The following is a 14,770-nucleotide window of genomic DNA, read 5'->3' on the forward strand; positions in this document are numbered from 1 at the left end:
TTAAATAACTTGCTACCTCTGAAGTTGCCATTAAATAACTCACTTGATACAAGGGTAATAATAATCTTAAAATTAACTGTTATTTCCCTCATGGCTATAGTTTTCTAATAGTTTCCCTTCTAAAACAAAATTGTTGTCACAAAGCCATGCATTATTTGCAGGTGTTTACAGAGAAAGACAGGGTGTCCTAGCCAAATGTCAGTGATCCTTTTCAGTGTTGTTGGTCTGAAATCAGCCATTGAACCCAAGCACAGGACAAAGTCATCAACAGAACAGTAATTCTTAGGTGTTTTTACAAGACATTCTTTGAACAGTAATTAACATCTGCACTGCCATTCATGTCAGGGAGGTAAATGGAAATGTTAAGTGAGCTAAATCTAGTGACTGCTTTTCCTATTTTGGTAAATCACCTTTTTTGTTTGTTTCTTTTTTTATAATACAGGAAAAAATATATTATTTCCCTCAGGTTGTTCATCTGATTCATAAGTTTTTATTTCTACAAGTTCAGTAAACAGAAACATGTTCATACTGCTCATTATTTTCAGAAGCTTGAGACGGATAAGCCTATATTATACATCATTAAATATGGGTCTGAGATTATATCATGCATGTATTTTTTTATTACTTTTTTCTTAATTTATTGTTACCTTGTGGAAAACAAAACCAGTTTACCTTTACATCTAAAACTGGAACCAAGAAAATAGATACAGTGTATTGCCAAGTATTCACAGCTCTCATGTTAGAGAAATTGTAGGATTCTTATGTGACTGGACAAGAAATATCTGCTTCTAGCCACATTTTATAACACTGAAATTAATTCTATGGAGGCAAGCAAGCCTCCCACTTTGTCTTTGGGTATTATAAAAACCCAGTAGTTTGAGGAAATCAAACCAAGTGTTTTTCTTGTCATGTTCCTTCCCAAAATATGCTTTACATGTGAACCAAATTTCCCATTACTTTCTTACTACTTGAGAAACCAGATTGAGTATAGACATAAAGGAGAATGTAAAGAGCTTGTTGGATGTGTAAATGTTCATGAACTGTGCTCCTAGTAACAACTCTTCTTCAAGCATCTTGCTAATGCATTTTAACTTATTTAAAAATAAAAAATAAATTATAGTATTCTCTTGCTTAAAAATGTCCAGGCATCCGGAGACAACATCCAGGCTATTCCTTTAAATGTGTTAGTTTAGACCTACTCTATGTGCATTTTGTTCACTAATTTCAGACAATCCTTTTACTTTGTACTTAGATTTGAATGCAGCTTAAAGTGGCCTACTTTAGAGCTATTCCTGCATGAATAAATAAAATATAATAATAATAAAAAAAAGACGTGTTACATGTTTGGAAGAGTTCATTTGCTGAGATATTTCATTTAATAGGAAGCAAAAATAAGGTTATCAAAACATAGTTTCCTCCATCAATGTGGAATAATTATTCATGTGAAATATTATTTGACTTTGTCTACAGAATCACAATGATAATTTTTTCTGCAGTCTTCCAAGTCAGATTTAGAGGCCTGGAAGTATAGCTTTTTCTAAATATCTCAATTGGATTTTGTGACTAACCAAAAGTATTTGCTGCATACAGATGTTACATCCATATTAATTTTGAGTACATTGAAGGTAATGACTAAATGCAGCACAGGTTAATTTTCAAGCATGGTTTAATAAAATTTAAGTGTTTTGACTCAGGAACATTTGTTTAATGGGAGTTTTAGTGTAAACTATATAAGCTCATTATGAGACTTATGGCTATCTCTTTTGAAAAATGATATAAATGAGCAGAGTTTTTAAAGAAAAAGAAGGAATTGTAGCATGGGTGTAGCTCAGACATAATGAAAGAGATCACTTTCTAGTATTCTCTGTGCAATATGCCTGCAGTTCTGACAACTCAACTGGCACTGAGTTGAATTTTACAAAATTAGGTAAATGAGATGCTGTTATACAAACAGAATTAGGAAATTATTCTTTTGTTTCTGGATTAGTTTAATGACATCTCTGACATTTGTGTCCTGTGATATTTAACAAGGATATATTTTTGTGTAGATTAGAAGACAAAATCAACAATATAACCAAGCTTACTATTTAAGCTTGATTTACTATTATTTAAGCACTTTTTCCTGTCACATTCTTCCATTATTCAGAGTCAAGAAGCTTAACTTAGAAGAACGAGTACTCAGATTTAGGTCCAATGACCCCTAAGAGAAATGTACTTCAAAAGTATTTTCAAATCAGTTAAACTATTTATTTATATAATAACATATACTCATAAGGCATCTGCCACATATTTGCAAGAAATTTGGTTTAAGCTAAATCTGATTTTGGTGTGATTTGTACTGAAGGAAAATAGAAAAACAGAAGTCTCAAGAAGCATACTTCAGAAATAAGGATTTCTTAAAAAGTTGTATTTCAACTTAAATTTAATGTCTGTTGAGATAGTTGTAATTAACCTTATTACAGAATAAATTTATACTTTTATGCAAAATTAGTTTTAATTAAATTTTTTAATTAACAGTGTGTTTTTAACACCATAACATATATGTTCATTTTTATATTATCCTTAAATGAGCTGCTTTCTGGATTATAACAGTTATAGCTCTTTGATATTTTCTGGTTTTCCCCCTTGAATTCCTTGGATGTAATTACTTTTTCCCTTCCCTTCCCTTCCCTTCCCTTCCCTTCCCTTCCCTTCCCTTCCCTTCCCTTCCCTTCCCTTCCCTTCCCTTCCCTTCCCTTCCCTTCCCTTCCCTTCCCTTCCCTTCCCTTCCCTTCCCTTCCCTTCCCTTCCCTTCCCTTCCCTTCCCTTCCCTTCCCTTCCCTTCCCTTCCCTTCCCTTCCCTTCCCTTCCCTTCCCTTCCCTTCCCTTCCCTTCCCTTCCCTTCCCTTCCCTTCCCTTCCCTTCCCTTCCCTTCCCTTCCCTTCCCTTCCCTTCCCTTCCCTTCCCTTCCCTTCCCTTCCCTTCCCTTCCTTCTTTCCTTCTTTTTCTCAAATTCACTTTTAAAGGAAAAAATTTAATTTGACACTTTCTGCTTTACAGAGGTTAATGTTATGCTAGGAAAATAATACTTGGGAAATAATTTTATGTTGTTATACACAGATTCCTTATTTATCAATGGATAGAAATACATATAAAAGTAAAAATAGAGAATATATATATATATATATATATATAAAACAAATAATATAATTGAACAGCAGAGTTCATAATATATATGTAGATGATGGTGATCATGAATGTTACCTTTATTCATATATTGCTTAAGAAATTCAATATCCTTACTTCAATATATTCCAAGTACTCATGCCTGTACTCCAGAGAGCCAGGATATGTATTTATTACAAGTCAATAGACCAGGATTTTGCTGTAAGTTAGAAGATTATCAGGAAAAATCAAATATTTTAGTCTTTTTTAACAATCATTCTAAATGAAATTAAATTCAACCTGAATGGTTTTCGATTTTCCTGATGTAAATTAGTTAATGGTCAGGAATATAACAAATGCAGAAAAAAATTTACAACACTGTGCAGAGTAAAAATAAATATTGTTCAGCTCAGTTTCACAATATTCTGCAAGTTCTTCTCATTTTGACTACTTTTTTCACATTGAATCCTATCGTTTCTCAAAGATCATTTGTAGAAATTACTAACCAAAATTTGATTTTATGTTAAACAGTTGATTGAATCTTCCAAATAGAGACTTAAATTGTTTTAGACTGACAGCAGGTTCATGTTTGGGGCATATTAATAGATCAGAAAATGTGACCATGTCAAAAGTGGTGCTGTGTCAGCATGTTGCCTGTAAGTGAATTCAACAAAATATTCTGATCAAATATCATAAATATTTAGGTTTGGGAGAAAAAAGATAGTAAATGATTGTGACCATGGGATGCTTTATGAATATTTTATTATCACCATCCATCATAACCTTTTGGGAACAAAGACTTTTTTAGGCAGCAAAATGAAGAGCTACATAATGAAAAAGATTAATTCTGAATATAATATTATTCCAAATATTTGAACACTGGTCTCATTAAGTGATACAATCAAATTTAAAAGGTTCATTTGAATCCTCTGAGGAGATTTTATGCATTAGATTGTCCTGCTAAAATTAAATGTATGGCAGGAAAAAAACAACAATTTTGAGGAAATAAAATTAGGTGAGATAGCATTCTTCAGAGGAGTAGCTTGAGCAGACGAAAAGATGGATGAGTTCCATGCCATGCTGAAGATGGTTGCAAATTTATAAAGATATGCTGTCTGCTCTTTGTATGCCATAAAGTCTGTCTAAATAACAATATTTTCTCAGGGAGAGAATCTGCTATTCTGGCTGGCCATGTATTGTTGAATTTGGACTATCTCCATTTGCAAATGTTGACTTTTCATCTGTGCCCAAAGAATGAAATCTGTATGAGAGATGTGTAAAGCTTTTAATCTTTATTTATTTGTTAACAAATGGGGTTTTTTTTGCCAAACACTGTTTGCATTTCTTTTCTCCTGCTCTTCCTGCAAGGTGACTGTCTGCATCCACAATGTGACACTTCAGCTAAGAATACAAATTGCAGTCATTTGTGTGTCTTTGTTTGTTTGTTTATTCACTTGTTTGTTTGTTTTTAATGACAGAATGTATTAAGTCAGAATGAAAATCCCAGATATTATTTTGTATCTTTTGTATTTCTAAAGGGTATGCTAGAATTGGCTTCATTTTTCAGTGAACGTTTATATAAAATGCAGCTTTATGCTAATGGTTGCTGATACATAGATTTTTAAGACCAGATAGAACCACTAGATTATCTAGTGAGTCTACTTTTTATTTCTTTTTTTTAACTATAAATTGTAAAGTTTCACCCAGTTAAGTTAAAAATAAAAATAAATTAGATCTGAACAGTATGCAATCCATGATAAGTAATGGGGCTGCATTTGTATGACCAGCGAAGAATCATTCAGGTTTGAGCTGCTCAGTTGTAGCTCAGTACTACTCCAGGCCATGGTGCTTTGGAACACCTCCTGTGGCATCTTCCTGGACCCTTGTTGCAAGGACTGTGTCCTTGTGAGTTCAGATTGTTGCAACTTGCCTACAGAATGGTCACAGGCTTCATGCTGGTTAATACGTCTATTGTTCTTAAAGACTAGACAGCACTAAATAAACTTGACCCCTAGTAACTTAGAAGCTTAGCAGACACAGGAATTATATGTCTACTTTCTGACCATGCACACAAGGAGATACAGAGAGGTTTTTATACATGTATGGCAATGCAGAAAAATTAGTTGGAAATAGGAACAAAAAGTTAGGTCAGGTAAAAATAGCATCCTTATAGCAGAGCCATTACTGATGGAAGAGTACCTTGTAAGTCATAATGGCATTGAATTTCTAGGAAATATGCCAGAAAAAAAAAAAAAGAAAATATAACAAACTGACATTCCATTTCATTATCACTTTTATAGCAGAGGTGTAGGGGAAAGGAACCTGAGATAAGAAATGCAGAATACTTTCTTAACTTCTACTTTGTTCACATTCTTAGCTCTGAAAAGATATAGATATGAAGAAACTTCAGTCATCACACAACAGGATAGAAACAAAATTTCAAGTACTTGAATATTGTTGCCTTCAAAATTTAGCTGCCCACAGAATAAAAGTCATGCAGAGTTTTTGTACAGAGTCATGTACATGATATGGAACCCATCTGGATCACTTAAACACAGAATAGTGTAGAAAATCTTACTGTGTAAGGTTTTCCTGCCTTTTCAGAAAATACGTTTGCTCCTGCTTTTCTTTATCCTGGGCAGTCCCTCCCACACACCCTTACTTCCCCTGCTTCCCAACCCTCCTGTCATGGTGCTAATTAAGTATTCTGGCAGCTTATCTCTGCTAAGTAATGCAGATATAAGCTAACCCTAAAATGTTATTTATTTCAGCCTTGATGAAAAAGAAGTTTTGGCTAAGACAGGGAACAGAGAGTAGCAGGCGTTTCTTGATCTGTACCTGAGTACAGAGGATGGAACAACAGGAAAGCAAGAGAGAAGCAGCAGGGTGGAAGGTGATAAGTCTACCAAAACTGACAGCAGTTATAGGAGGAATTCAGGGGCCTTTGAACAAGGTAATTTAAAGATGTAATGTGAATTGACTGTGCCAGGTAGAATGACCGTGGAATAAGTCACTAAAAATATATATTTTTAATAGACACTGTTTCTTTTAATTAATAATACCAAGGAAGTACCTCTGACACAGCATGTGTGTGGTTTTTTAGTCTTCGATTTTTTTTAATAGACTAGAAATAAAGATAAGTCTTCCCCGCTTATTGGTTTGATAATTAAGAGCAAAATAAAAGGCAAAAGAATCTTCATAATTATAAATATTTTTCCAATTTTTAAATTTAATATATGACTAGTTCTAAAATCTCTATGAAATGGAACAATGACATTTCAGTTCCATGAATGTTCCATATGTGGGGAAGGCTGTAAAATCATTAGATCTCAGAAAAGGTAGTTTAATAAAGTAGCCCATGAGAGCTCAAAAAATCCCCTTTCTGTATTTGATGATAAGTAGAGCTGAAAACATTTCTGTTGTTTTCTTTTTCATTCTAAGATGCCGTATGAAAAGTTAAATAAATATGATTGTCTGAAACACAACTGTGGCTATGTTCAAATCCACTGTACTTGATGTTAGCACCTCAGGCAAAGAGTACCTATTCATGTTGCTTGAGACCAAAAAGTACCACTGAGTGGAAATTATCTTGTGACCTCAGCTCTTTCAGACATGAAGAATGAATTTTCTGGCTGTAAGCAAGAGAGTTTTAAAGGAGCACGTTGAAAAGCAGCTGGTCATCACACCAGAAGCTAGTTGCTAATTGCAGCAGTAAGTTAATCAATGAAATCGCTGTTTAGCTTCTGGGCATAATAAAAAGAGATAAAAGACCACACAGAAATTCCAACATTAGGGTATGACCAGCTCTTGAGTGGCATACATTATTTTCCTTCTTACACCTGTCTGCTTCTGAGTAGGAAAGTCATGCATCTGCTTGACAGCTATTAACAGAATAAAATAACAACAAAAAAGCATTTTTGGGTAAGATCTGATATAAATATTTACAAAGACAATTTAAGGGAGTGTTTGTTATGCACTTTTGTGTTTGCTTTCAAAACATTTAACTCCAGAGACAGATGGCTTGTACAGTTTTATCAGCACTTGTGTCATTATATATTCAAGCCGCCAAGACTGATAACCAGCCGCACGGATTATGGATTGTTCAGAGAACAAATACTTTGAAAAAAATCTCCCATATATCAATAAAGTACTTCAGCATGGAAAAGCTTGATACAGAAATTTCAGTGATATTTTTGTGAAGAGAAAAGAAACAAATTAATGCACTTACAGAATTAAAGCAGCAGGAACAGGTTTTTAAGTGGTGTCATTGTATGTGGTAATTAAGCAACTTTAGAAAATTGGGTGAAAGCTATTGTTCAGCTGTGGTGGAGGAGAAAGATAATTACCATTAAGTCAACATTATGGCTTTCTCCATACATAGCAGCCAACTCTTCAGTCACACTATCCCCAAAAGATCTCTCTCTTATCATACTGCTCATGATCATTATACTTTATGCTTCTAAAAGCAACCTGAATAATAAAGAGTCTTACAAAAGAACAAATCTTATGATTGAGAATATAATGAAACAAAAGAGATACTCAAAAAACCTAATTGTGAAAACAGTGGCGGTTGTTTTGGTAGGTAAGATCCTTTCATTTTTCCTTTTCATCTTTTTCTTGTATCTCACAGTAGAAAATTTGTAGAATCCCCTAAATCATAATATTTGCCATTATTAGCAACAATATTTACCAAACAATTATCATTTATCTAAGGGCCTTAACTGAAAATAGGTATGGCAGGCACCGCACATGTTATCAATGAAGCTGCCTTTTTCCTCAATAAGTAAGCATGACCATTCTCTGTAGTAGCTCAAGAGCAAAATATATTATTCTAATGATCTGCATTTCTGAAAACAAAAAAAAAATCACTTTGTGGATTTATTTTTCTCTTGTAATGGCTCAAACCAGAAGTGATTAAAACTATAATTCTTAGTTATATATTTATTAGATGAAGACTTGCAAGGCATTTTGTAAACTTGAATCTCACAATATTTTAGTAAGGCAAGTAAATATCCCTGCATTTTACAGATTGGGAAGCATGAGAGAGAGGACTTGAAAGTATACATACACATTTGAGAATAAGTCTGAACCTCTTCTCAATTCTGGAAATTCTTACATACAGGCACATGTAGACGTTTGTGAAGACTGTAACATACCTCACAGCTGTTTGAACAATTATACAGCTAAAAGAAGTGTTTTTCAGGTGTTCCCTGAGATTCCCAATCCTCTCCTAAAAGGAGAGTGTCTCACTCTGTCTACAGCTGTCACATGGTGTGACCACCAACCATATCAAAATTGTAATATTGATATGACTGCTATAAGGACTGCATGGTCTTGCCTTTGATTGATGTCTCTGTATAGGGAAGGTTGACTGGGGGAAGACTTGCACACAACAGTAAATTCTTCAGGTCTAAGTTGGACAGTGGTATTTTGTTAAGCTGAAAAAAACCCAAGGAGCAATTCTTGAATAGGTAATCTTTTCAGCATTGTTACCCCATTCCTGTCTGCTGCTCACAGTAGTAGCAGATATCTGAATATTCCAGTGCTCTCCAGAAAGTCTATCAGCTTAGAGATGGCTAATGCAAAGGATGCTTAAAATTCATTCCAAATTGAACAGTATTAACTGCTTAGCACTGTTACTAAAGAAAGCAAAACACATGAAGTAAATCTTCCAAAGAGTTTGTCATGTAGCTTATAGGGCCACATGCATATTTTTTCTTAAGTAAAACCAGCTTATTGCTTATTTAAATTTTAAATGGAAATTATAGTCTTATATCTTGAAATCTATTTAAATAAATAAATAAATAAAAAAACTTATGCCCTTCAGAACTATCGTACTGAAGGCTCTCCTGTTACTTTTATTCCACTGCAGATTAGAAGTACACAATGCATGCACCATCCTTCTTTAAAAGTGTAATTCTGTGGCAAAATGTTTTCTTTCTATTTTGAAAGTTTTAATGTCTGCTAAACCTTTTTTTTTTCTTTCTTGTTCAGGAAAATAGTAGTTTACTGGAAGAGTAGGCAGGTTGAAAATAGTTCTGCCACTTCTTACTTTTTTTCCTCTGAAATGGGAAAAAAACTAATTAAAACGGAACTTTAGTTTACAGCCAAAAACAAAGTTAAAAGTCAGCATTTACCTGTAGATTAATTTTTGGAAAAGTGAACAATGTACTGTGAGCCATTTCTTTACTCATAATTGTTTTGGTTTGGGTTTATTTCTCTCAAAGTACCTGCCAAAGTTTGGTTAGACCTTCATAATAAAGGATTCAAAAGAGAGTTTTATAGAAAAAAAAGGAAAATGCACTTCTCTTTCAAGTCTCATTTTAGAATTGTAGTTCATGGTTCTCATTGAAATCTCTTGTTAGATCCTACTTTACAGTTGTTTTTTCTTTTTTCCTAATGGTTTTTGTTTAATTATTTCACCTTGTATTGATCTAAATGGAAGCTAGCATTTATTCTATACATTTTTCATGTTCTAGTTTTCAGCAATAGGACACTTTCTTATGTGGAGAATTCAGTGGGATCTTTTATTATAGCTTATTATATTCTGTCACATAACAGAGTTGCTCAGAGATAAGAGGATTAGCTAATTGCTAATATAACATGCACAAATATGTCTGACTTTTTTTATATCTGTGTTTAAAAGCAGTGGGAAATGAATATGAGTTTCCATAAAATTAATTGAGTTAATTTCAGTGTTCAGAAAAAGACGTTAGGAAGAGTAATTTATTGTATATGCATGGAGTACAAGAGAACAAAATATTCTTTGGCATTTTAACAGGGAAATCTTTGTTGGAGTGTCTTCACTTATCATTTTGAGTCTCAATTAGATTATTATTAAGATACTTTTTTTTTTCTGATAAACCGCTGACATTTTTCTTCTGATTAGTAACTTTGCTATTCATGCCTACTTGCTAATGTTCTTTCTCAAAAATCAATCTATAATTTCCTTCCTGTCACTGGGCTGGTTAATCAAGAAAATATGTCTCCTTAACTCTTCAAATGTTTTCAATAGTAGCCTGTTGATTTACTCTGAAGTCAAGAAAAGACATCTCAAAATTCTTGCTCAGAATTACAACACAGCCATGACTCCTGGCAAAGCATATCCCAGATACAGAGAAATATCTAACAAAACTACACAAAGTGATTTCTTTGCTTTTTTCCTGGCTTGCCGTTCTTCATACATCCAGGCTGAGCAGATGAGCAATTTAAGTAATTTAAAAATGCAGTAAGACTGAGAGGAATTTAGTGTTGCTGAAGGCATGGGTGACCTGTCTGCTTGATTGTGAGAGGCCTGCAGCTGGCCTGCTGTGTCCTCAATAGTGTGTGAAAAATTATGTATATATTTAATATGCATAGTACTTCAGCAATCTTCATTTCTGTCTCCTGTGGTCTTATATTTCTAGCTTACAAAGAATTATGAGAATGGCTCTTTATAAAGTGCCAGATTTACATAAGATTTTTTTTTTTTTTCTTGACTTTTGGTTGTATCTGTATAGCATCTGAGATGTGTTTAATGCTCAGAAGAGTTACCTATTTTATTCTCTTTCCTGATGCAATATTTTGAACTGCTTCCTGGTTTCATATTAAATCAAGCAAAATTAACTTGTGTCTTACTTGTTGGGATTATGCATTGAAGTGTGCATCCACTGGGTAGATACCTAGAACTATGCATCAAGCTGTGTTTGTAAACAGTAGATATTAGAATAATCCTGTGAACAGAGAATTCCTTTGGGGAATTCTGTTTTTGGATAGTACAGATGTTTCTCAGTTTGCAGTAGACTGTAAATTCACCAAAGTTCTTCAGCAGTAAGATGAGTTGAAAACAGAACAGAATACATCCAAATAATAGGCCCTTAAAAGCATTAATTCTTACTCAGAATCTGCAAGGGTAGATCTGAGTAGTTGTAGGATCTCAGACCAATAGCATAGGGATAACTGAACTGTTTCTCCACTTCTGGAAGCAAGGCAGGTAGCATATACAGGGAGTATATGCTCTACAAAACAACTACTCTCTAGCAAAATGAAAATATATGTAGCATTTACCAGCACAATATTTGGTTGCAGGATCATTGTTAATTTTCTCCTGAGGTCTATGTGTATTTTAAATGACAAATGTCACAATATCTAATATTATGTCCTTTTTCCCCCCTTTCTCCCCTTTTTTCTTTTTCTGTTTTTCTTCCAGATGGGCCTCTTGGTCCACGAGGATTAGCTGAAGCTACAGAGATGTGTACTCAAGAATGCCTGGTTTTGGGTCACTCAGACAACTGTTGGATGCCTCCTAGCTTGGGCCCATACCAACAGCCAAAGTCTCCTCTCTCCACCTTTGCACCTCAGAAGGAATGGGTTAAGAAGGACAAACTAGTTAATGGACACACATTGACCAGGACCTGGAAAGAAGATAGCAATAGAAACCAGTTCAGTGATCGAAAGCAGTATGGTTCCAGTGAGGGCCATTTCAACACTGGCAACCACATGACTGACATTCCTCTGGCCAACTTGAAGTCTTATAAACAGGCCTCGGGATCTGTGGAGAGTCCAAAGGAGCACCAACTATAAGAAATGCTTACTTTGGACCAATGACTTTAGCTTACTTAGACTTGCTAATACTATGTGTGAGTCAGAGCTTTATGTACTGAGTAGACCTCTATGCTTCACCTAGCAGAGATTCGCATATCTTTATGTTAGCACCGTGGAAGGTATGATGTCCTGCAACATGAAAGAGTGTTTCTGCTAGTTGTGTGGTTTTGTTAAATAGACATGATTAAAGTCTGCAGAGATCTCTCCAGTTTGAAAATATCCTTTTTTGTTTCTTTGTTTTTTGACCCTGGATTGCTGCTATGAAAAACAGAAGATGCATTTGGAGAGTGAGAGGGTGCAAAAGCCCAGTGGATTGCAAAGATTGAAAAGCATATCCAGTTAGAAAATTGTGCTTTTGTTGTCATTGATCTATGCTGGGACCGTTATACTTAAGATCATATTGCAAACAATTGAAGCTGTAAACATTAAACCTCTTGTGCTATTAACAATGTTAGTGGACACTTGTAAGTCAATCAGCGTTCAAATACTTGTAAATAGCAACAATTATTACTCACAATTTTTGTGTACTTATAATGTTCACTTGAAAAGATACTGTAGCATATTTCTGTGTTTCACAGTTGCTTTTTAATTTCTTTCATTTGCTTTCTTGTTGTTTTGCTTTTATTTTCAGTGATGGTGTTTCTGTGTTAATAGTCTGTCTGACACACAATGTCCCAAGAAACTCAAGCCACTTGTATTAAAAGTAAGAAAGTGATGGGGTAGAAAGGAAGGCTACTTGTAGAAAAGGAAAAAAAACCCTTTTTTTCTATGTAGTAGCAAATGACGACAGTATTCAGTTAGAATTTCTTCTTTTTTTTTTTTTTAATTTAATATGAAGAAATGAAATGACTTGTGTAAGGGCTAAAAACTTAGCAAGTTGGTTTTTTTTTTTTTTCCCATTATGTTTCATAAAACAGGGAAATTGCAAAACAAAATAATATTTAAATGTGTGGTAATGGGTGAGGGAGAAGGCTATTTGTTTGGGCTCCTTGATCAAATTAGTTGTATTCTGTCATTTAATGAGTGGTAGCTGATGTTGATCCCAGCTGAAATATGTGGAGGAAATTCTGCAGGAGCAAAATACAATAATAATGCTTTTCCAGTTGGGCAGGTGTGTGTCTATACCTAAGACAGTTCGTATTGCTGAAACAGCAGCATTTGTGTTGATCTTCATCTGCGTTAACGTTGTAGTAACACAAGTGTTTTTAGACCATAGCCAGAGAATATTTAATGTGTTGTGCCTTCATGATGTAACAGAGCATTCTCCTGGTAGGCTAGTTGGGGGAATAAAGGGTTAAATCTCTAATGATTGCTGTTTAGCTGTTTGTTATCATAGTTGGTCAATGCCTGGCAGGTACCAGTATCAATTCACCTCGGTCAAATCAGCAGAGTGACTCCTAATGTTAGTAAGATCTAAGTTGCACGCAAAGCAAATCCAAATCCAGAACATTTTTAGATGGTTTTTGTTAAGGCATGAAAGATGATTTACACAAATAAATAGCATGCAAAAAAAAAAAAAAAGTCCTTACAGAAAAAAGGAAGTTACTTATGCCACAGTGAAACATCAGTCTTAAAGTAACAAATTCAGCTAATCTGAAGGTGATTTTATTTTTACCAAAAAAACAGAACCTTTTTGTTTCTTTCTTTATTCTTTTGTATATAGCAATTCACTTTTATTTTTTCTTCCACAGTACAAAAGGCTTAAAAATGGGTTAGGGGTGCATTGCTTATTGCAGTACTTATGTCAGTTTGTGAGGGTTGTTTGATGACTTTGACAGAATAAATATCTAACCAGTTATCCTTGTTACTGCTTTGCCAGTTCAACATTATTTAGTTATTCAGCTTTTGCAATAAATGTTCTGAATTTCTGATTGTGTTGTGTTAGTTCTTGGGCAGATTCCTAAGGGATTTTATTCCTATTAATTTCTCTTTCATCCTGTTATTGTTGGTTGATTTGTTTCTTTGCTTCATTCTGAATTTCCAGTTATTTTTTTAAGCATACCATGGTCCATTAAGTTCATATCTATATGTGTAAGACTGGAATATACAGCAAATGATAAATCTGAAGGTCTATATTCTGACATTCTTATGTAAGTAGGAACTTATTCAAAATTAATTATTTGACTTGGGTAAAATTTTACTTACTCATTACAAGGATGACAGAATCTAGCCAACATTTGTTAGGCCAACATAGCCATATGGAATAAGGATCCTTGCATGAATCTCTGTAAAAGTACAGGGGTAGCATATAGGAAATACAGCACTTATCACACTTTGGTCTTTCTTTTGAGAGTAGAATTAAGTCATATCAAAATAGAGTAAATTCTTTCCTACAAGGAAAATTTGAGTAGCTGCATAATAATTTTTGTTGCAGCACAGGTAAAAAGCAACAAAATAAAAAAAGAAAATGCTGAACAACCTTGAAAAATATGTGTCAGTAAGAGTACCTATTTTTGAACATGCTGAGTTTTAAAGCAGATATGTACTGAGTTCTAGATTAAGACCAGAAATATAACAATTATTTGAAAACCCAAATAGCACCAACCAGTTTAAATTACAAATAGTTTTTTAAACAGAATATATTTGAAAATATTTTGATCATGGACAGAAAATAAAAGATTTTACTATTGCTGCAAAAAAAGAACTATAGTCTGTTCCAACCTTCAATACTTTGTCCTATTATCAACCTGTGCAGGAGAAGCTAAAACAAATTTGGTTTCAATTGCTAGCAGGTGAAAATTTTATCTAATTTTCTCAAATTCTGTGTAATTTTAGAATATTAAGGCCTTACCCAGCTTTGAAATGGTTAGTAAATGAAAAAGACAGGAGAAAAAAAAAAGCTGAGAAAGAAAGAAGAAAAAGAGAGCAAGAGAGACAGAGTCAGCGATGGACAGACGGGAGGCTGGGAAGGAAGGAAGGAAGGAAGGAAGGAAGGAAGGAAGGAAGGAAGGAAGGAAGGAAGGAAGGAAGGAAGGAAGGAAGGAAGGAAGGAAGGAAGGAAGGAAGGAAGGAAGGAAGGAAGGAAGGAAGGAAGGAAGGAAGG

The 14,770-nt window shown here is 34.2% G+C and overlaps 1 protein-coding gene across 4 annotated transcripts in view; it reads left to right on the forward strand.

Annotated features, from left to right (window-relative positions):
* Positions 1–14,566, forward strand: part of PCDH9 (protocadherin 9) — a 670,991-nt gene extending 656,425 nt beyond the window's left edge. For all 4 annotated transcript variants that reach the window (XM_030286755.4, XM_072937242.1, XM_030286774.4 and 1 more), the window contains one exon: positions 11,333–14,566. In XM_030286755.4, the coding sequence (XP_030142615.1) occupies positions 11,333–11,706 (374 nt within the window). In that variant the 3' untranslated portion in view covers positions 11,707–14,566. The remainder of the gene's footprint in view (positions 1–11,332) is intronic.
* Positions 14,567–14,770: the final 204 nt, after the last annotated feature.

Source organism: Taeniopygia guttata, chromosome 1 (genome assembly GCF_048771995.1).
Source record: "Taeniopygia guttata chromosome 1, bTaeGut7.mat, whole genome shotgun sequence".
In the NCBI taxonomy this organism is placed as follows: domain Eukaryota; kingdom Metazoa; phylum Chordata; class Aves; order Passeriformes; family Estrildidae; genus Taeniopygia; species Taeniopygia guttata.